Source organism: Erpetoichthys calabaricus, chromosome 17 (genome assembly GCF_900747795.2).
Source record: "Erpetoichthys calabaricus chromosome 17, fErpCal1.3, whole genome shotgun sequence".
Taxonomy (NCBI): domain Eukaryota; kingdom Metazoa; phylum Chordata; class Cladistia; order Polypteriformes; family Polypteridae; genus Erpetoichthys; species Erpetoichthys calabaricus.
The window spans coordinates 17,012,291-17,036,204 of record NC_041410.2 but is presented as its reverse complement, the minus strand read 5'-3'; the positions used below and the strand labels follow the sequence as shown (position 1 = coordinate 17,036,204).

Sequence of the window (23,914 nt, the reverse complement as noted above, 5' to 3'; positions counted from 1 at the left end):
ATAAATCATACTTGGCTCAGTGTTTTACTTATTTTTGTAATGAACTTTCTATTGATTCAAGGAGTTTAACAGAAACATAGAAAGAGTCAGAAGAAAATTAGCAAAATTATATACCTCATATGACGTACACCCATCCCAGGGTTTTACTTTAAACTCATTCTCAGGCTCCAAATAATCCCAGTAACACGTCTAGGGCCAGGGGTGGGTTTACACATTTTTGGGACCCCAGTGAACACTGCATACATTAGTGTTGTGAAGCTCTAACAGGACACTTGAAATTGCAATAGACTTCCGCACCTTAAAATTAGGTACTGCATGCTGTCACCTGATTGGCTGGAGGGTAACAACTGCCCTGCCCCGCCCCACCTCCCCCCTTAATGCCTTAAGAGAGAAAAAGCAACAATATTTTTTAAATAGAGATGGGAGATGCAACATAAGTCACAAAATGAGTAAAGGTCAAAACCGTGAATCTTTTATATCTGCCGTCACTGCCAAATCACTAAACAAAAAAGCAGTCAGGAAAGCTCTGCTAAATGTTGAAGTCAAGAAGATTATAAATAATGCAGACACTTTTGGTTAATCAGGAGGTGCATGACCCCTGATCTGTATACCCTCTACTCAGTGACATCACGAGTGTCGACCTTCAATTGTTCCACAATAGCAGTGTGGCAAGCAACTGTACAGTCTAAAATAATGGTGCCCACCAGAAACAAAATGGTCAAAATATTTTACCAATTTCAATGATTGCCTTTAGCACAAAATATACCTTAAAAAATTCTCTATATGCCAAACTCCACAAAAGACACAATGAGCATAACATAAATGCTAAATAAATCTGTAAAATATTAAAGTAAAAAAAGAATTATAACAGGAAACGTGGCCTACTTACATTGACCCTTCATCATGTTCTGCCCTCTTTCAGCTTGTAAGTATTGCACCTCTCATGCCAGCCTTGTTGTACCTCTTAGTATTCCAGGCATATGTTGGGTTGCCCACTCTCTAGGGAGACATTTCCAGATACCCCCTAGGTCACCCATTTTTCCCCCTTTCAGAGACTTGTTGGGACCCCCATCCCAATCTTGCACCACTTTTTGTATACCACATCTTTCCTCTACTCCTGATTTTTACCACTCTGCGTTCAGTATCACCTTCTACAAGTTACGTTATTCCTTCCAAAAGCCCAGCATTGCCACCTCTGATCTTCACTAGACCTGGTGCTCATTCTCATACACCAGCTGAAGATTCCACGACTCATTAGTAGAAGTAAATGAGAACCACTGACAAGCGCACTAAGCCATGAAACTTCATCACAGAGTGATTTGTAACTGTAATCCAAACACTCGGACAGTGAAATTCATCATACATCAATGGGCAGCCATGGACTGACTCCATATTTGCAATTGATCTGTAACAAGTGGAGTGAACAGCTAGAACTGCCTTTACAGAAGCCAAGCATGGGCAGCAAATCCTAAAATTCAGGATCACCAATGAACTCCCTTGTACTTTATTAAAGTGTGTCAGAAATTTCTGAAAAACAGATGGACTGAATGATTTGTCTCTATTTTACTCCCATCAGCAGGTCAACTACAGCTTGAGATAGTGGTGTTCGATGAATACTTTATTGTTTTAATTCTCCCCTTTGTTACTACCTCCAGGGGGTCCAGAGTGTGTCCTATAACTGAGCTTTCCCTTTTAAAAACTTGTTGATTTGACACACGTAACATCACTTCATGGCAGCCGCTGGCGAGGTTTGTCCTCTTACTATCATTTGTCCTTGTGCTGTACGTCTCTGAGTCTGTCTCTGATGCATCAGCTGTCATCAACGACAGGATTCTTTCAAAAGCTTGCTATTTTGATAAGCATTACAGCATTTATTTTCTTGTCTCTTATCTACTCTACACTTGTAAATACCTTCATTAAAAAAAAACAACAAGATAGAAACAAGGCACTTAAAATGTGCATGTCAGTATACTGACACTTTACCGCATTCCGGGTCCCTAGTGACCCTATATGTTTTAGGCAAATAAATGACCATAATAAAATAATTTTAAACTATTTTATCATCATTTTTGTAGTAAATTGTTGCAGATGAAATGAATGAGGCCAACCTAAGGAACTGCATCCACACTGTGTGATATGACCCCATGAGAACTGTAAACATAACACCATTAGTTAAAAGTGACCCAAGATATAGTCAAGGGTTAATGTAAGTCCCTCGCTCATCATCAATATCAGAGTTTCTTAAATATTTTTTCTTCTAACCCAATCTCGCCCTTATTAGTGTCTTCAAGCCCCAGTCCGTGATGACAGTCAGATCGAGGGTGGGGTGGGGGGTTTTCCTCCTTAGAGAATTGCTGCTGACAGTCATTGTGGAGCACTGCCGATTGCTTAAACATCCTGCCGCATCCAATCACAAGACATTTCTCAAACCATATGTGACCCTTTCCCATTCCCAAAGCCCAGCATTACCACTTCTGATCTTCACTAGACCTGGTGCTCATTCTTATACTTCAGGTGAAGATTCCATGACACATCAGTAGAGGTAAATGAGAGGCACTGACAAGCTCACTAAGACATACAACTTCATCACAGAGTGATTTGTAACCATAAATCAAACAGTCGGACAGTGAAATTCATCATACTGCAATTGACAGCTATAGACTGACTCCATGAGTGTGATCATTCTGTAACAAGTGGAGTGCACGGCTAGAAGTGCCTTTACGGAAGCTGCGCATGCATGGCAAGTCCTAAAATTCAGGATCTCCAATGAATTTCCCAGTACTTTATTACTGTGTGTCAGAAATTTCTAAAAAACAGAGATGGATTGAACTATTTGCCTCTACTTTACTCTCATCAGCAGGTCAACTGCAGCTTGCGACAGCAGTGCTCGATGAATAATTTACAACGGCAAGCAAACAAGCGGGGAAATGTAAATCATAAACACAGGCCATAAAGATCATAGACTACTGGTGCAAAAGATTAATTTATGACCCAGACTACAAGCAAGCAAAGCTCGTGAAGTCATTGTATCTTTATGGATCATTTGTGGCCAAATTGTGCCAATCATGCCGCCATCTGTGCAGACATCCTGATTGGAGAAATAATGCCTTCAAAATGCTTACATCATACCTAGGAAATATGCACAATATTTTTAACATATGCACTAAATACTAAGTCACGCCACTGGGTAAAAGTTCTGTTTTTGCAAAACCAATCCGCCAGAGGTATGTGCTGGATTTTTCCAGAAAGCGCTAGCAATAAATCGTTATGCTGATTAGGCTGGGAAAGTGAAATTAATTGTCCAATATGCATATACAACAGGAAAGAAAGCAAACAGATGAACTGCTCAAAACTGTCAGCCATCTGGGGCTGTGGATCAATAAAGATGACAAATTGGTGCTGCTCTCAGATGATCGCGAGTCAACCTTGGCTGCCTATGATGAAATAAAGCGAGCAGACAGGCCCTCAGACTGTAGCTGGCATTACACTTTATATGCATGGCTTAAATCGGCACATGATATTTCAAGCTGTAAGTCCCCTTACTAATTCAGCTGCTTGGGTGAAGAGCAACGCCAGAAAGAGTGGACGCGTTGCGAGACGAACACCGTGTTGTACCCTCTACACATGAAGTCAAGAGCTGTCCACCCTTTTACCCCATAACCCGTATTGTCCCTCTTGTCTCGATATGGGACAGACAGGAAATTCTGGTTTCCCACTTTGAAGTGATAGCCCCTCCACATGGAACAATTCATAAAGAAAACCAGTCTATCCAAATTTGCTGCACTGTGACTTAATGTTGACCTCTCAAACCATTCAGTATTAAAAATATAAAAACATAATAGCCAGGGCCAGAAGAAATGGTACAGTGGGACCTCGGTTCACGACCATAATTCGTTCCAAAACTCTGGTCTTAAACCGATTTGGTCATGAATTTCCCCCATAGTATTGTATGTAAATACAATTAATCCATTCCAGACCATGCGAACTGTATGTAAATATATTTTTTTTTAAAGATTTTTAAGCACAAATATAGTTGTCCTTACAGGTGGCGCAGTGGTAGTGCTGCTGCTTTGCAGTAAGGAGACTGTGGAAGATTGTGGGTTTGCTTCCCGGTTCCTCCCTGTGTGGATAGCGCTTTGAGTACTGAGAAAAGTGCTATATAAATGTAATGAATTATTATTATTATTATTATTATTATTATTATTAATTACACCATAGAAAGCACATCGTAATAGTAAACTAAATGTAAAAACATTGAATAACACTAAGAAAACCTTGAACAACAGAAAAAACTAACATTGCAAGAGTTCGCGCTATAGCCTTACGACCCGATCGCTGTAAACACTTTTTTGAAATGAGTTTTAAGCACAGGGGAAAAAAAAAAACAGAACATTTGAACAAATCCAAATTTTATTTAAAAACCAACCACAAGCAACCAAGAAAGTAACATTGCAGGAGTTCACGCTAATAGCCTTACAACCCGATCGCTGTAAACACTTTTTTAAATGAGTTTTAAGCATAGGGGAAAAAAAAGGAACATTTGAAAAATCTGTAATTTAATAACCACCAAGAAAAGTAACATTGCAACAAATCACACTACGAACCACTCGCTGTAAACACTTTTTTTTTTTAATGAGTTTTAAGCACAGGGAAAAAAATGAACATTTGAAAAAAGAGAAAAGTAACACTGCAACAATTCACGCTACGAACCAAAAAATGAACATTTGAAAAATCTGTAATGCAAAAACTAACCATAAACCACCAAGAAAACTGACCTTGCATGAGTCGAGTTCTGGCATGAAGTGAGGAGGAACTGGGTAGAGATCAATCCAGTCTCGTCGCAGTTGAAGACTTGTTGCGGGATGTAGCCTTCGTCCTCCACTAATTTTGTGAAATTTTTCACGAATTCTTTCGCAGCTTCAGCATCGGAACTAGCAGCCTCTCCATGCCTTACCACACTATGAATGCCACTTCTCTTGCAAAACTTTTCAAACCATCCTCTACTGGCTTTAAATTCCTCACTTTCGTCACTCGTAGATGGATAGTTTTGTAGCAAATCGCCATGAATCTTCCTGGCTTTCTCGCATAACATTGCCTCGCTTACGCTATCCCCTGCAAGTTGCTTCTCGTTCAGCCACACTAGCAACAGTTTTTCCACCTCTTCCAGAACTTGAGGCCTCTGCCTGGTTAACGCTGTAACTCCTTTTGCAACATCAGCTGCTTTAATAGATTCTTCCTGCTTTAGAATAGTCGAAATCGTACATTTTGACTTGTTGTACTCGGCGGCAAGATCAGTAACACGAACGCCCCTCATACTTTTCAATAATTTCTTTCCTTACTTTGATTTCAATTTTCTGCAAAACTTTTTCTCACCACTCTTTACTTGCTTAGAAGCCATGGTTAACTGCAAAAGCACACGAAATATTGTAGAGCACAAAGAGTTCACAGGTAAAGCACGCACGTCTGACTGAGAACAATGAACAGGGAGAGGCTGAACACATGTTTAAATACAGTAATCGGCGCGTACGAACCGGAAGGGAAATGAAATAGAGCACAAAGAGTTCACAGCGAAAGCACGCACGCACGTCTGACCGAGAACTATGCAACATGTGTGGAAATCATCGGCGCGCACAAACCGAAAGGGAAACTGGCTTGTTCGTATACCGAGTGTGTGGTCGTGAACCGAGGCAAAAGTTTGGCAAACTTTTTGGTTGTAAACCGATCTGTACGTGTACCGTGACATTCGTGAACCAAGGTTCCACTGTATTGTTGTGGTCCCATCACAGTTAAACCAATGCATTGAGTTTGCATTTTCTTTTCATAACAAAACAATTGAGTTCAATGTTTAAATGCATTTGGTACGGACCAAGCAGCAAATTAACAGCGACCTTGTATTTCTCTTAAATCAGCATTTCCCAACCTATGAGCCACGCTGGCATTGCAAGTGGGTTGCAGCCAAGGTTATTATAGTTAACGAAAACTAAAATCAAAACTGAAACTATTATTAAAAACCATTTTTGTAAACTGAAATAAAATAATTAACAAAGCCAAAATGAAAAACTTCAACTAAACAAAACTAATAAAGTAGCTGGGAAGATTAACTGAAATAAAATAATAGAGAGAGAGAGAGAGAGAAAGTTAGAGGTTAGGAGCATGCACTGATGCAAAAATAAAATAATAACATACTAAAAATATTTTTCGTTTTCGTTTTTGAAAGAATATTCTTGCCATTAGGCTTTAACCCTTGTAACTTTTAACTCTAAAACAGAAAGTACAGTCAGCTGCCAGTGAACGGCGGCTGGTGACGGAGGGCAGGTGTTCATGCAGCATTTGCAGCGACAGAGCGAGCTGAATACGGGCACGTAAAGCGTGTGGATTAGGGCGTGATTTACGTGCCGCCTTTCTTTGCACTTTTTTGTATACCAAGATGTAATTCAAATACCTGAAGTCGGAATGTGCCGGTCAACAGAACCTTTACCGTATGGACAGAAAAATCCAGAGTGAGTAACGTTTCAGTTTATTTCTCAGGCGCCCGAGTTTTGTTCACAATAACTCACCTGCCACTTCGCACAGGAGAAATCCTTTCGAAAAATAAAACGGCGCTGATCGAGAGACTGACTAGGTCATCGTACAAGATCAGCATATTGTTGCTGACCAATCACTTTTGCTTTAAAAAAGTTGTTTAACAACCAAGCGACACAAACCTTGTAAAATTTCAGAGTTGGCAACGTCTCTACTGTACTACAGGTAGGTATGCGAAAGAAACTAAACTAAAACTAAATCTAATAGATATAAAAATAAAATAGAAATGTCTTTGTGAAAATAAAAACTAAATGAAAACTAAAAATACACAATGAAGGAAAACTAAAACTGAACTGAATTTCTAAGTAAAGTCAGAAAAAATATAGAAATAAAAACTAATATAAAATGGCAAAACTATAATAACCTTGGTTGCTGCTGACTCTGGATGAAACCCTGGCCAACACTACGACGACGGCGCTCGAGTTCGCATTTGCATTGCTGGTTGATCACAGCTTGATTGTGGACGATCTCCCCAGCTCCCCACTCCGATGATTGTGCTTGATTCACCAAGAAGGAGAAGCACTGCTGATCACACTTGATTCATCTAACATTTTTGCCCGACTGCCCTTTTGAAAATGTGCCACACAATGTTAACTCTCTGTGAATGCTTTAAAAGAAAATTCATATTATTCAGTTTATCATTGTAGATGTGAGGCTGGCTGGTATTGAATGCTACAGAAAAATCCAAAAGTAATGTTGGGACATATTGTAGGAACAAGGCTTACCAATAAAAGAGTAGCTGTGATGTAAGATGACCCGCAGGGCCGCCATGACTCTTCCGTTAGCACAATAAGCAAATTGGTGGCTTACATTGAAGAGACTCAATGCTGATTTATGCTCCTGCATATACTTGCTTTTATACTTTAGTGTCACACCGCAGGCCTGAACATTAGTTGACGGTGATTGTAACACGCAAGAAAAGTGAATGATCCATTCAAACGTAGGCAGGACCACCGCTCCTCTTGCTACACATTTTCTTTGGTCGGTGAAACCTATTTGGCCCTCACATGTTTTTACTTTTCATACATTTGCCGACTTCCAGACTCCAAAACGATCAGAAACGTGTCGCAAGATATAAGTAGTTAACAAACTGGCCAATCAGAGTCGTAAGGGGTCTTTGGAGGGTTTCCATCAACATGTCACATACTGACATTTTTGAGGAGGTGCATGCCAGGCTAAATAGCACAGATATGCCACCTGTGACGCAGGCTACGGCATAGTCTCGACGCAGAAGTATAAATCAGCCTTAGTCTGTGTCTTTATGATGGTCTTCATAACATTAGTATGGAGGGAAGCACTACAATGTTATAGTCCGCTAGACCACCTGACTGTCTCTTTCCAGACCACAGGTAACATTACCACAAATCAGGGGACTCAGCTAAGCCCACTCTTCACCCCCTTCCTCTGGACATTAACTGAGCAGATGACGATGGTAGCATATCATGGCCCACCCAGCTGGCTTGGGGTGGATTCCTCCGAGTCGTAAACACTTTAAAGTCATTTCTGACACATAAGTGAAATTGCAAAGTTAAGTATCTTGTATTAATTATCGCTTTGGAGAACTTTAATAAAAGATAAAAGATTTAATTTAAAAGATTTTAGAAAGCAAAATGGGTACAAAGGCAGTTCAATCTATCAGTTGGATTTTACTTCGTATGGTTCATTTATTCCAAAAGCAACCGTGAATCTGCTTTGATTTATGAAGTTCAAATGCACTCAAACCAGTAAAGTCATTAATTGTGCCCACTTATTCATGCCAGATTTTTTTTTTCTGTACAGCATTGTAACTCAAACTCAGAATTTGTAAAAGCAATAGAGTCAAATAAAAAAGTATTAAAATATGAAGTGTTAAAATGAAAAAACAATTGGTTTATGTTATCCTTTAACCATGATCCGGTCCCTTCAGCAGCACAAATGGCGAGGCCAACCCATCCTGTTTCACGTCATTATTGACTGTCCTGCCAGAGACAAAGTGCACCCCGCCGACATAAATCCTATAACAAATGAGACTGTGCGGTTGGTGTGAGTCTTGCATTTTCCTTATACACGAAACTCACAAGCGTAAGCGTCAACGTCCAGATGATCTCATGAATTCGTGCATCACGGCCTGCAGCTGGAGAAGAAGCAAAAGGAGGTCCCCCCACTCACAAGAGGACGCAGATCTGCTATGGAGCTCACCACTAATACAACTCTCAGCCACTTCATTTGATCACGAGCATTAAAAAGTTAAGTGACAAATACAAACTGTAAACTAGTTTTTTCTTAAATTAACTCATTTGTAGTAGGACACGGTAAAAGGCTGGCGGACCCCCAGAAGAACACACAAGGGCAAGGTATGTACAAGGGAAAAAAAATTAAAAATTTGTCCAGATATGTCAAAGCAGTAGTGCCATGCGAGCTATGATAGAAAAATCAAAACAACAATTTCAGAAATGCATTTGAAAACAGGAGCACTTTCTACATTTCCTTAACTGTCAATAGCATCTACGTGACTGACTGAGCTGTGAAAAATCAAATCGATCAACCGAGTCCCCCTCTCTATGTTTATTATAAACTGTTTATGAGATTAGCGTTTTATGGCGACTTGTTATCTGCCTCTTGTCTTTTTTTATAGTGACTGATAAACTGCACACCTTGTACTTTATATCTTATATAAGGATGACAAAATCTTTCTACTATATACCGTATCTACTTTACACAAAGGAACTGTGAAATCCATCTATCAAATTCTTTATGTTATGCTGAGACTTTAATATCTATCTACTGTATATCTATATTGTACAGAGACTTGGGGCAGAGGGTGGGCAAAAGTAGGTTTAACAGTTGTGAGTACACGAAACACAGAGTTGATTCTTGTATCATTATTTATTAATTATTGTATTACTAACTATATGTGGTCTTTGGGACAAAAAGAAAACACGATGACTCCATAGGAGTTTTGCTGCATTGGTGAACTTGGAGAGCCATCAGCTAACTCTTAAGAATTAACGAGGGCAGAGGACGTGGACCCACCTGTGCTTGCTGCCCCACTGGCTTTTGTAAGAAGAAACTGGTGATGCCATACCTTAGGCATACGAGTCTTATTAATCTTTGTCTCGAGAAAATACCCCCAGACAGACAATGCTTTTAGTGAAAACTTCAAGCCTTGCCCTCCGTCGTTGATGTGTTTCACTTGCATGTTGTTGAGCCGCGGCGTTTGCTTTATTATGACGTTGCGTCTCTTCATCTACGTCATTAGCGCAATGTCGTTGTTGTGCTGCACACAGTGAGGTGCATGTGCTGGTGGTGGATTTTAGGAGACCCAGGCCCCTCATGGACCCCGTGATCATCAGAGGTGACTGTGTGCAGAGGGTGCAGACCTATAAATACCTGGGAGTGCAGCTGGATGATAAATTGGACTGGACAGCCAATACTGATTCTCTGTGCAAGAGAGGACAGAGCCGACTATACTTCCTTAGAAGGCTGGCGTCCTTCAACATCTGCAATAAGATGCTGCAGATGTTCTATCAGACGGTTGTGGTGAGCGCCCTCTTCTATGTGGTGGTGTGCTGGGGAAGCAGCATAAAGAAGAAGGACGCTTCATGCCTGGACAAACTGGTGAGGAAGGCAGGCTCTCTTGTAGGCATGGAGCTGGACAGTTTGACATCTGTGGCAGAGCGACGGGCACTGAGCAGGCTCCTGTCAATTATGGAGAATCCACTGCATCCACTAAACAGGATCATCTCCAGACAGAGGAGCAGCTTCAGCGACAGACTGCTGTCACCGTCCTACTCCACTGACAGACTGAGGAGATCGTTCCTCCCTCACACTATGCGACTCTTCAATTCTACCCGGGGGGGTAAACATTAACATTATACAAAGTTATTGTCCATTTTACCTGCATTTTTATCAATCTTTAATTTAATATTGTTTTTTTTTGTATCAGTATGCTGCTGCTGGAGTATGGGAATTACCCCTTGGGATTAATAAAGTCTGTCTGTCTATCTATCTATTGGAGTGCTGGAAAAATGTAAAAGTGCGTGCATGCGCCATCTAGTGGCTGTGGTTGAGCTTGAGCATAGTGGACTGCTCCATACACACACACAGGTCTTTTGTATGCCGTCTAAGTTATTTGTATTATTTGTCTTCTTCTTCTTATTGTTATTAGCTATTGTAATAATCATAACCTGCATGTCTTTTTCCATACAATAGCAGTAATCTCCTTACTGTCCCATGCACCAGACTCACCCTGGGAGGCACGTCCTGCAGTGTTGTGGTCCCTCAACTCTGGAACTCTCTTCCTCAGTCTCTCTGAGATTGCTCCTCTTTTTCCACCTTTAAATCTCAACTGAAAACTTTCCTCTTCTGCAAACTTTTGTCTTCTGTGTAAATTTTTTTTTAACTCTGTGTGTAAAGCGACCTTGGGTTTGTGAAAGGCAGTCTATTATTATTATTTTAACTGTAAACCTACTTTTGCCCACCCCTGTATATATTACAAAATATAATATTTATTTCTGATTTACACAGAAACTTCAATACCTTTGCATTTCTTTATTTTAAATTGTGACTTTGGCATCCGTCCTTTTATCTGATATAGAAACTTATCTATCTATCTATCTAACTTCAATATCTTTACATTTTGCATCACAACTTTGACATCAATATTTTATTTTAATAGAGTGATTTTGATATCTTCTTTTTAAACAGATATTTATGTAAGCAGTGCACTCCATAATACTTGGGACAAAGACACATTATTTTTTCCCTTGATTATCCCCTCTTCTTCCACAGTTTAAAATTGAAAATCAAACTATTCAGATGTCATGAAAGTGTGCACTGCAGACGTTCATTTAAGGGGATTTGCAGACATTTTGGTGGTCACACTGTGTACAAATGACTAACACTTTTTATACCTGCCCCCCCAATTTAATAATTGACTTTACTCAATAATAACACTTCTATTTAATTTAGAGGCTATATTTTATATAGTGACTTTACCTCCTAATAAAGCTTTTGTACAAAGTAGACTTCTATTCATGTATTTTATACATCTTCTTTGATGCCTAGCTGTGTCTATTTAATACAGAAATGACTGACATCTTTCTCTGTCTTATACAGCAACTTTGATATTTTGATTTTACACCGCAATTTTGAAATCTGCGTCTATGTCCGTTTTATTCAGAGGCTTCAAAGTCTATCCAATCCTTGATTTTACAGGGTGACTTTAATAATACTATATCTTCTATATCAAACGGAGAGATCTAGCTCTATTTCTCCTTTTTCTATTTGGTGACTTTGATATATATTTTATTTAGAATCGTGTCTCTCTCCTAAATAGCATGTTTCCCATCTGCCTATCTCTTATAAAGTGCCATTCTCATTTATCACTTGTTAAAAACAAAACTTTGGGAACTCATTAATGTAGACTCCTCTGACAAGATGAGATTATCAATCAACAGCATTTTAGAGACAACCACAGAAATCTCTGGACCTACACAAAGCTGGTCTACCCAAGTCTTTAAGAAACAGCTGCAAACATCCGTCTGTAGCTCAGCAGCTGTGTATGTCTACCTCTCTGTCCAGCAGTGGAAACACATCTCCCTGGAGAGTCGCTTCGACCCGTCTCGTGACGCACTGAGGCCATAGCATGATGGGTAAAGGACGGAGAACATGCACACACGACTGCGGTTACATTGGAGAGCCAACACAGACAGTAGACTAACAACTACTCATACCTCGTGAACACAAGCTCTTACTTTTTGAATTGCTTTGGTCCATCTGGCTCTTGCAATGCTGCTCACACAAATGATATCCTCATTATCCCTGAGGAAGGAAATAGAAAACAGACAAAAAGACAAATTACCAATATGAATCAACTTATTATAATTATTTGTAGGGTAAGAAGAGCAGGGCCGGCTAGCTGCCTCATGTTTTAATGGCAATTACTTCCACCATAAACACTTTTAATCCTGTGTAACACTTTCATTTTTGCAATGCTTCTCACCTTAACAGGCTTTGGCACCACATGTAGGGTGGGGTGGCTACCTTGGTTCCTGAGAATAACAGACTAACACACCCTTACTGTGACCTCGGATATAACCGAGTCCTAAGGCTGAAACGTCTTGATCCCAGAGAATAACAGACACATGAAGCCTCATACACCTTGGTTAAAGTTGCTTATCAGCCAAGGATATTTTACTCCAACCATGAGGTGCACTTACTTTGAAGCGTGCCACCCCCACCCTCTCAACCTAATAGCCCTGGGAGAAAGACAGTGCCAATCTCCTCACACCAGGTGCCCCATAAACATTTAACACACACACTCTCATCAAAACAGCTTTCACAAACAGGGTATAAAACACAGTTACCCTAAAATCCTGCCGACTACGCCAAGGGTTTTGTCGTGGCAGGGTCCTAGGGTGACCGTATTCTCCTCTTCACAACAACAACATTTATTTATATAGCACATTTTCATACAAGTGATATAGCTCAAAATGGTTTACAAGATGAAGAAACACGAGTTTATAAAAAATAAAAATATAAAAATAAGATTAGGCAATAGTAAATAACAAAGAATAAATTAAGGTCCAATTATCGGAAGGATAGAAAAAAACAATCAAACAAAAAATTCCAGAGGGCTGGAGAAAAAAAAAAAACAAAATCAGCAGGGGTTCCAAGGCCATCAGACCACCCAGCCCCGTCTGGGTATTCTATCTAACATAAATGATCTCAATCAGTCGATATTCTATATTATGTAGACCTGAACAAAATCCTCCCAGATCCCTCTCTACAACCCTCAGAGGTTACATTATTTTTTACATCTATAACCTCTGGCAATAAGATAGAAAACTAAAACAAGCAAGAGAGAAAGTTACCAATTTATTCATGCATTATAGGTAATGTACACTATACGAGGCGAGACACAAAAATAACCAGACTGGGTTTGGGCTTTCCAGGAAAACCGTCTGGAGGTTGGCCGGACATGAATCATAGAACTATATCCCCTCCTACACGCCCTCTGAAACCGCCGACCAGCTCGGTATATCCAGTGAATTGCCCAGTCAGCATCTGCACAACAATCGCTACACGAGTTGCCATGATAATGTCGGGTGAAAAAAATCGAACAGCAAATCAACATCAAATTCCTCACAAATTTTCTCTTTTCCGAAAAGCAGTTTTTGACTGACAAAACTACCAAATACAATACAAAATCCTGCTCTTAACATTTAAAACTCTCCACAACCTCACTGATCTCCTACAGACTTACACTCCCTCTCGCTCACTCAAATCCTCATCTGCAGCTCGACTTTCTGTACCACACATCAAACTCAGTTCTATGGGAGCTCGAGCGTCTCTCATAGTGCTCCTCAACTTGGGAATTCTCTTCCTTCTCATATTCATCAGCTTGATTCAATATCAAATTTTAAAACTGTCCTCAAAACTTATTTTTTCAAACTGGCATACCAAATATGAATTTTGCACTGTTATTGCTTGTTATCTATGTTTGTTTGCTAATTATTGCTTTTTGATTTATCATTCTCTTTGTTTTTATTTTACTAATGTTGTTTAATTTCATTGTAAGGTGACCCTGTGTGCTAAGAAAGGCGCCTATTAAATAAAATGTATTATTAAATATTATTATTATCATTAAAAACATTCCTGTCCTTGATCATCCTCCCTATTCGCCTGATTTAGCTCCCTGTGATTTTTACTTGTTCCCGAAAATCAAAAGTGACCTGAAGGGAACACATTTTTCTTCAATGGATGAAGTGAAGACAGAAACAGCAAGTCTGGTGAAGAGCCTCAAGCAAGAAGACTTCCAGCTCTGTTTCAATCAGCGGTGTAGAGATCGGGAAGGGGAGTATATGGAAGGTAACAATGTTTAGAATGCTGTAATTCATCAATAAATATATATATTTTCTTACCAATCCAGTTATTTTTGTCTCTCACCTCATACAGTATATAATACAGTCATATGAAAAAATTTGGGAACCCCCCTTAGCCTGCATAATAATTTACTCTCAACAAAAAAGATAACAGTGGTATGTCTTTCATTTCCTAGAAACATCTGAGTACCAGGGTGTTTTCCGAAACAACGATTTTTAGTGAAGCAGTATTTAGTTGTATGAAATTAAATCAAATGTGAAAAACTGGCTGTGCACAAAATGTGGGTCCCCTTGTCATTTTGCTAATCTGAATGCCTGTCACTGCTCAATGCTGATTACTTGCAACACCAAATTGGTTGGATGAGCTCGTTACGCCTTGAACTTCAGAGACAGGTGTGTCCAATCATGAGATATAAAGGTATTTAAGGTGGTCAGTTGCAAGTTGTGCTTCCTTCCCTTTGACTCTCCTCTGAAGAGTAACAGCATGGGTTCCTCAAAGCAACTCTCCAAAGATCTGTAAACAAAGATTGTTCAGTCTCATAGGGTAGGGGAAGGCTACAAAAAGCTATCTCAGAGGTTTAAACTGTCAGTTTCAACTGTAAGGAATGGAATCAGGAAGTGGAAGGCCACAGGCACAGTTACTGTTAAACCCAGCAGGTCTGGCAGGCCAAGAAAAACACAGGAGCGGCATATGAGCAGGATTGTGAGAATGGTTACAGACAACCCACAGGTCACCTCCAAAGACCTACAAGAACATTGTGCTGCAGATGGTGTATCTGTACATCGTTCTACAATTCAGCGCAATTTGCACAAAGAACATCTGTATGGCAGGGTGATGAGAAAGAAACCCTTTCTGCACTCATGCCACAAACAGAGTTGCTTGTTGTATGCAAATGCTCATTTAGACAAGCCAGAGTCAAAACAAAAAGCGATTTGCATGGCAGAAGAAGAACACCGCATTCCAAGAAAAACACCTGCTACCTCCTGTCAAATTTGGTGGAGGTTCCATCATGCTGTGGGGCTGAGTGGCCAGTTCAGGGACTGGGGCCCTTGTTAAAGTCGAGGGTCAGATGAATTCAACCCAATATTAACAAATTCTTCAGGATAATGTTCAAGCATCAGTCACAAAGTTGAAGTTACGCAGGGGTTGGATATTCCAACAAGACAATGAGCCAAAACACAGTTGGAAATCTACAAAGGCATTCATGCAGAGGGAGAAGTACAATATTCTGGAATGGCCGTCACAGTCCCCTGACTTGAATATCATCAAAAATCTATGACATAATTTAAAGCAGATTGTCCATGCTCGGCAGCCATCAAATTGAACTGAACTGGAAAGATTTTGTATGGAAGAATGGTCAACAATACCTCCATCCAGAATCCAGACACTCATCAAAGGCTATAGGAGGACAGCGTTTAGAGGCTGTTAGATTTGCAAAAGGAGGCTCAACTAAGTATTGATGTCATATCTAAATATCTAATATTTAAAATCTGTTTTGCTTTTCTTTGTACATGCATAGCTGAGCCAGATTTAGTACAAAGGGGCTCAGCATTTAGAATTACCGAGCCAAGCATAGGACAAGATAGACAAAGACAGCTGGAGGAATGTATAGTCAGCCTAAAGACAGAATAGTATACATCTGTCCTCTGTCAGCACAAAATCCTCTTTCCTTGTTTGAAAATGGACTATTTGCCGACGTGGGGACCTGCACGTGGAGGAACCAGTATATAAGGCTTGGACTGCTGCCAAGACATTTGGAAGCCTATGGACGGAAGATTATGTCATCCGTCCCGAAAATCCTTTCAGCGCAGTGACGAAAATGACAAACTATACACAAAATGTTGTCATGGTTTCCTTTTGTCTGTTATGCCGTGTAAATCATCATTAAAGAAAGCTAAGTTATTCACTCTTATGTGATTTTTACGGCCGTATCACTATGGGAGGGATATTGCCATTTACATTATATCTTTATAGTTTCTGGTTACTTAAAACGCCGCAATTTCAAAAGAACATATTTCCGAAGAGCTAGTGCCTCTAAAGGAAACAATGACTCAAAGGACATTTGGTGACAGACGTTGTGGGACTTTTGAGATGTTGGCGTGACGTGACTGACCTCATAGGAACTTCAGGCTACATTTACCTTCCGTTGGAAAAAGTGAACAAATAATGGGCCACCAGACAATAAAACTAAGAAGTATCAAATACTAAAGTTATATGCCTTGTTGTTTTCTTTACATGTGTTTAAAATATTCAATTGACTAAATGTGTTCATGTTAAATTAATTTAGAACAACATTGTGTATATGAACAAATTGTGTCATTTGTTAAAGTTTAATTTCTTTTCAATTTTGAACTTAAATATGACACGATGAAAGCATTCTAATTTTATTTTTTATTGCATTTATGAATGCAAATACAAATAACTATTCACAATTCAAACCATTTTTATGTGGTTAAATTTTCCAGACCCCTGTAATCCATCCCCATATGGCATGCTTACGATGGCTGGCACAAGGCAATGGTATAGCGGCAGTGTGTCGTGCAGACTGAAACCTGTGGGCCATCACGGAATTGGAAAGGGCAGGCGTCCAAAAGTGAGCTAATCAAAGCACGGCAGGCGGTGAGGCTGGGAATGAAGGGGCATGCGTGAGCCCCCAAGGTGCGGCTGGATAGGCACACACACACACACACACACACACACATTTAGGCTGCCCTGCCAGCACCTTCATAAGGCCTAAAGTGAGAAAAAGAGAAAAATAACAAATATTTGTTATCTCTTGCTCTGCGTGTACCTTCAGTGCTGTTCCTCTGTATTTGTGTGTCTCAATGTCTCTTTGTGGACGGAGTGCTCCCATAAAGCCAGCTTCGAAGACTCTCTCATTATTTTCGAAACACCTTTTTAATAATAATAATACATTTTATTTATTTAGCACCTTTCCCATGCTCAAGGCCTTTATATCCTGTTCAGTTTTATACTTGAGGTCTTTGAAGACGACTCTCTTAAATACCTCCTACGCTTTTGTCCTACACATGCACTTCTTCTTTCATGGTGTCACCCAAGCCAAACTGACCAATCACACCAAAGCCAAACTGACCAATCACATTAAAGCCAAACTGACCAATCAGATTGCTTAGAGGGACCAGGCACACAGACTTTAGTGTTTTATGATATAGCAGATCCATTTTATTTATATAGTGCCTTATTAATGCTGAATGCGCTTCACGGAATTCAGCAAGAACACAGTGGCATATATGACACTGGATAAAAATAACATCTGCATAACATATATACTCACATATAAGTTGGGTCTTGAAATCTGAAAAATCGTTCGTAAAATCAGACCCCAACTTATATGCCCATTCAAAAATGCAACACTTAAATTTTTGTTTTTACATCTTCTTGCCTCCTCCAATCTCGTATCAGTTTCTCAGACACATCGAATTTTGTTGCAGCAGCGCAGTTACCATTTTCTTTCGCTACTTCAATGACATTTGATTTAAAACCAACTTCATATTTTCTTCTGATTGAATGCTCCATCGTAGACAAGGGATGCTCTTACGGTAAAGGTGTATGAGGATGTGAGATACAAAAAACACAAATCAGTGCAAACGTCACTTCGGAATGGTTCAGGTATTACCATGTGGTCACGTAGGCACAATAAATAGAAATACAGTAATCCCTCGCTATATCGCGCTTCGCCTTTCGCGGCTTCACTCTATCGCGGATTTTATATGTAAGCATATTTAAATATATATCGCGGATTTTTTGCTGGTTCGCGGATTTCTGCGGACAATGGGTCTTTTAATTTCTGGTACATGCTTCCTCAGTTGGTTTGCCCAGTTGATTTCATACAAGGGACGCTATTGGCAGATGGCTGAGAAGCTACCCAACTTACTTTTCTCTCTCTCTTGCGCTGACTTTCTCTGATCCTGACGTAGGGGGATTGAGCAGGGTGTCTGTTCGCACACCTAGACGATACGGACGCTCGTCTAAAAATGCTGAAAGATTATCATCACGTTGCTACCTTCTGTGCAGCTGCTTCGTGAAGCGACATGCTGCACGGTGCTTCACTCTCTCAAAAGCTCGAAGGGCACGTATTGATTTTTGACTGTTTGTTTTTCTCTCTCTCTATCTCTCTCTCTCTCTCTCCCTGCTCCTGACGGAGGGGGTGTGAACTGCCGCCTTCAACAGCTTTGTGCCGCGGTGCTTCGCATACTTAAAAGCCAAACAGCCCTATTGATTTGTTTGCTTTCCTCTGTCTTTATGACAGTCTCTGCTCCTGATGCGCACTCCTTTGAAGAGGAAGATATGTTTGCATTCTTTTAATTGTGAGACGGAACTGTCATCTCTGTCTTGTCATGGAGCACTGTTTAAACTTTTGAAAAAGAGACAAATGTTTGTTTGCAGTGTTTGAATAACGTTCCTGTCTCTCTACATCCTCCTTTGTTTCTGCGCAAATCTGTGACCCAAGCATGACAATATAAAAATAACCATATAAACATATGGTTTCTACTTCGCAGATTTTCACCTTTCGCGGGTGGTTCTGGAACGCAACCCCCGCGATGGAGGAGGGATTACTTAAAAGGCCGTGTGCTCCGTGGTTAATCTCTCAGGTGGGCGTTAGCATATCATAATCTCTTGGACCAATAGCTTGAGCTTTCCACATTCGACTTATACGATCGACATTATAAAATACCAGAAAATATATGGTAAAATCAAGTCCCACCTTATCTGTGGGAGAACTTAAACGCGAGTATATACGGTAAATACTAAATAAAGATAAATGCAGGATATACGAAGCATGGAAATAGTATAAACAACAATAAACCCAGATAAAAATATAAATACTACAAGAAAACCCTGAACAAATAACATCCTTTGTGGCACAAACGCAAATTCTCAACCCTTCTCTCAGTTTAACTTCTCAGTCCAGGGGCCCAGTCAGTTTAGCCTCGTGGTCCATGGAGGCTAGGCAGATACCTGGGCATCTGGACTGAGAGGCTAAACTGAAAGAAGGGCTGAGAATGTCTGAGTAAGTTCAATGCTCTCCTGAACAATTGAGTTGTTTTTGGAAAGAATGGAATGACCGCCCTAAAGTAATGAGTTCGGCCGCCTCAATTCAAAGTCTGGGAGCTGAAGGCCCTGTCACCCATACGATGCAGGTTAGTTTGGAGCACAACGAGAATCAGTGGGCCTTAGTGGGTGGACAGGGGCGTAGCGATGGCAGAGGTTACTGATGTAACCAGGATGACGCCAGCAGGATGACCACCATATCCATTTCATTATGTTCTACTCACATTTAAAGATATTTAATGAAATAGAGTTAAACGCCTCAGCTATTTGGAGTAAGTGTATTTGTCTTTAGGGATGTTACAGCAGGATGTGATTCTGTTATGCGGTACTTGGGATATTGGAGATATCGACATGGTAGCAGTGATTGTTAGAAAATGAGCAAATACATAACAGTGAACATTTTATAGCACCTTTATGCTTTTTGCCTCCACCACCATAGCCTATCGTCAATGGGGAAGGAGCAAAAGCTTTAGATTCGTCAAATATTTCGATCTCCGGTTTTTGACGGATCTCGATGTTTTATGGTCACCTGATACCGAAAACATTGATATCTTGATGATGGGTGTGTGTCTGTCTGTTTCTTGAGGATGGTCCAGAGCTAAAATGGCTGGATGGAAAAATCCCAAACTCAAAACTTAAGCCTGTTATGAGATGACGATGTGCTGATTAGTTTTTGAGCCAAATCATGCAAGAGAAAGTGGCACACTAGAGGAACCCTCAAATACCGTAATTCTGCAACTAATTATGAATTCCTCTCGTCATTTACTATCGCAATGATCTATTTTACGATCAGAAAGATCAGCATTGGAGAGGTAAATAATTACTGAAATGTTAGAGAATAGTGCGGGTAAATTGGTTCCTGGGGTGCAAAGCTTACTGACGCTCACGTCTGAATTTAGAGCAGCATGTGTCTCTCAACACTAGGATGTCAGTGTAAACTTTCGGTGAAAAGACAAGTGTTTTGTCTTGGTAGAGTTCTATATTACTCTACTTTCCCCTTTTGTATTATTAATATGTAGCCTTTGTCAGAATGCCTCAAATCTCACAGACTTATCACTGTTTATAAGGTAGCTCTAGACCGTCCTCAAGAAACTGTGACATACACCCATCTTCGAGATATCAATGTTTTCGGTATTGGGGACCCTGAAATGTCAAGATCCATCAAAAACCACTGTTTTGTCTTGGTAGAGTAATATTTTACTCTTATTATTTTGTATTATTAATGTGTAGCCTTTGTCAGAATGCCTCAGATCTCCCAGACTTACCCCTGTTTATAAGATATTGTAGTATATTACTTCTCCCAACCTTCCATTCTACATCTATAACCTCAGACAATTAGGTGTAGTAAAAGACAAGCAGGAGTTACAATTTAAACAATGTATTATTGATAAGATTCATAAATAATAACAATATGGAAAGTGCATTTGAATATTGGCAACCATACAACCTGATAAATGGTGATGTGTAGTTTCAGGCGGCACACAGACTTGTTAGTTACTTAAAATGTCTCTAGTTAAGACATCATTGGTGCTCCGCTTTCTTCAGAACAGGCCACATGCCTGTCTCAATATGGCTGCCTAGCTGTGCTCTTTAAGCAAATGTATAATTTTTCTGTCCAACCCCTACAGCCAATAGGGCGTCGTGGTACTTAGAGGCTTCTGATACAAAACAGTTCCAAACAGCCATACTTCAGACCAGTTGGGGGACAGAACACCTTCACACCTGCCCTCCAAACCACGTGTTAAGGTAAAGCTTGGCAGTTAGGCAGCCTGGCTTTCCTGTGGGTTTGACTGAGAGACTTCAGCAGAGAAATATTAGCCAAAGTTGTTTGAGGCACTTCACCCCAACCCTGTCGTAAAATTACAAAGAGCTAAAAAGGGGGAAGGCGTTCTTAAACATTCAAACTATTGCTGTTATTATCTATAATGTAACACTAATATGACATTGCTTTGTCTAATTTATAAATAAAGACATACAAAATATTTATCAACTTTTATGCAAAATTTCACATCACAACAACAAGCTGTTAGGTTAACTTGTTGGAGTGAGTGGGGACACACAAGTTGAGGGTCTCCTGTAAAAGGAATCGCATCCCATCCAGGGCTGGATCCCCCAAAAAACTACAAAATTGAAGAATTGGAGACCCTGGATCAATGGCTGGATTTACTGTATCTCTCCCCACTCTTTAATAAACCAGCATCGTTGTATCTTCATTACGCTGGGCATAAAATTACCAACCTGCCTCTCTTTAGCAAGTATTACTTTTAATGACCTTGTCAAAGAACGTATTGGAAATCAAACTTACAAAGCAGAGTCTGCCATGAGAACATGACTCGGCCTGCGTGTTGGGCAACGCACCTCACAGCCTCGGAAATAACGATCGATCATCTGCGAAGGTTACTGTATTAGTTATTGTCAATAGTTATCGAGTCAGGTGAAAGCACAGGTCTGGCTGCTGTATTGATCAGATGATGATGTTAGTGCCTTTCACGGCTTAAAGCTCGTTAAAAGACATCAATTGTGGTATACGTATTAAAAAATTTCAATGAGGTGAATATGAAACATCAAATTCAGACTGCCGATGATGTCCCTAGACAAGTGTCACTTGTAAGCAGATGTTACACATTAAACACATGGGCACCCGAGGATCATCTTTTCAGACTACGCTGATACTTGCAGTACCACTCCAAGGCAAGAGGGGGCGCTGTTGATTGCAGTAGCATCTCCTTTTTCCCCCCAAAGTGCCAAGAAGACACCCAGTTTGGTTCCAAAAAGTCCCACCCCTTCCAGTCTCCCATATAAATTTTCCCCAGAAGGAATGGTTGTATTTGGAAAGCAGTCCCTTCATATGAAGGACGTCCATGACCCTGACCTGCTTGATGGACCTTTTTCATTTTCTAAAGCCCTGTTTCGGGCACTTATCATTCCATTTTTCCCCCATTGTTGCACACCGGTTGGTCCCCCACCTATTCCTACTGACTCCTTGGCTCATTTGTCTCCTGTCACAGGGTCATTATAGTTAATCCCACATCCTTCGTCATCCATTCCGTTCGCTCATTTTTAACCAGCAGAGGGAGCTGGTGTATCACAGCTACAACCACAGTCACACACACCAGGCCAGCCTAGCAGATGATCTTTGGGCCAGAGGACATCCACACGAAAATGGGAAAAACATAAATACACCACATAGGACTAACATTTGGGACTTTGGCCAGAGAATCATCACGAGGGCAGGGTGTGCCCTCTGGCAGGTGCCACCCTTCTTTCAGACTTAAGCGGTTTTCGAAAAAAACCCAAATAAAGAACTGAGATGATGAAGTCCTTGGGCTCACTCTACATTAGGAGTGTGTGATGTGTATCCTGTACTGTATGATGTAATCTTAATTGCAATTTTAAAGATGCGCAAGCTGAAATTATCAACTATGTCACACACTTTGCAGAAAACAATTAAAAACACACCTTGAGTATTGACGCATTCACTGTCTCCTGTAACCTAACAGGATAGAGTTCTGCACGTGTACACGGTCAGCGCACCACAAGTGAAGCAAGAGCAGCTGCCAAAAACTGAGTGTGTAAACAGCGCCAGGGAAAAACAGCTGCGCAGTCTCCCTCGTCACATTTAACTACAAGATGTGGATGATCCTCACCTGCGTGGACGGGGTCTGGCTTTGAAAAGACTGATGATACTTAAAAGACAGCAATCTGCAAACTAGGTCAGAAATCATTTACCGTTAAGGACAGCTCGACATCTAACTTATATGACCTTCTGCGAAGTGGAATTGACCTAATATGGAGCCCTGTAGGTGTCTGGTGCAAAAAAAAAAAAAAAAATCCATCCATCCATTTTCCAACCCGCTGAATCCGAACACAGGGTCACGGGGGTCTGCTGGAGCCAATCCCAACCAACACAGGGCACAAGGCAGGGAACCAATCCCGGGCAGGGTGCCAACCCACCGCAGGACACACACAAACACACCCACACACCAAGCACACACTAGGGCCAATTTAGAATCGCCAATCCACCTAACCTGCATGTCTTTGGACTGTGGAAAAAGTTCTTGCAAATTATTAATCTGTTCAAATTAATTACGGAACTGATTTATTTTAATTTCTTTAACGAGCAAATGCCTATCGACCATCTTTTATTTCGCAAGCCGTCTTGTCTTGGCTGGGGGAGTCCTCGATTCCAAAGCACGTTTTATTTCTTTCATTATTTGAAACACTCGTTCAGATCTGCGCCTCCTCGCCCTGCTATGATGATACAAGGGAGGGAGCAAAAAAAGAAAATAAAAATTTCGACGTAAGCATCAGTGGGGTTTCACACCATAGGAACCAAGTTACCCAAACTTTTCTCTAACATTTCAGCCATTATTTACCGCTCTGATGCTGATCT

The 23,914-nt window shown here is 40.4% G+C and overlaps 1 protein-coding gene across 2 annotated transcripts in view; it reads right to left on the bottom strand.

The window, feature by feature from the left end:
• The window catches only part of LOC114645223 (protein unc-13 homolog C-like), a 742,812-nt gene that overhangs the window by 628,945 nt on the left and 89,953 nt on the right, over positions 1-23,914 (bottom strand). The window contains exon 5 of one of the 2 annotated variants that reach the window (XM_051920476.1): positions 12,297-12,384. In XM_051920476.1, coding sequence (XP_051776436.1) covers positions 12,297-12,384 — 88 coding nt within the window. The remainder of the gene's footprint in view (positions 1-12,296; positions 12,385-23,914) is intronic. The other variant, XM_051920477.1, reaches the window with a different exon arrangement.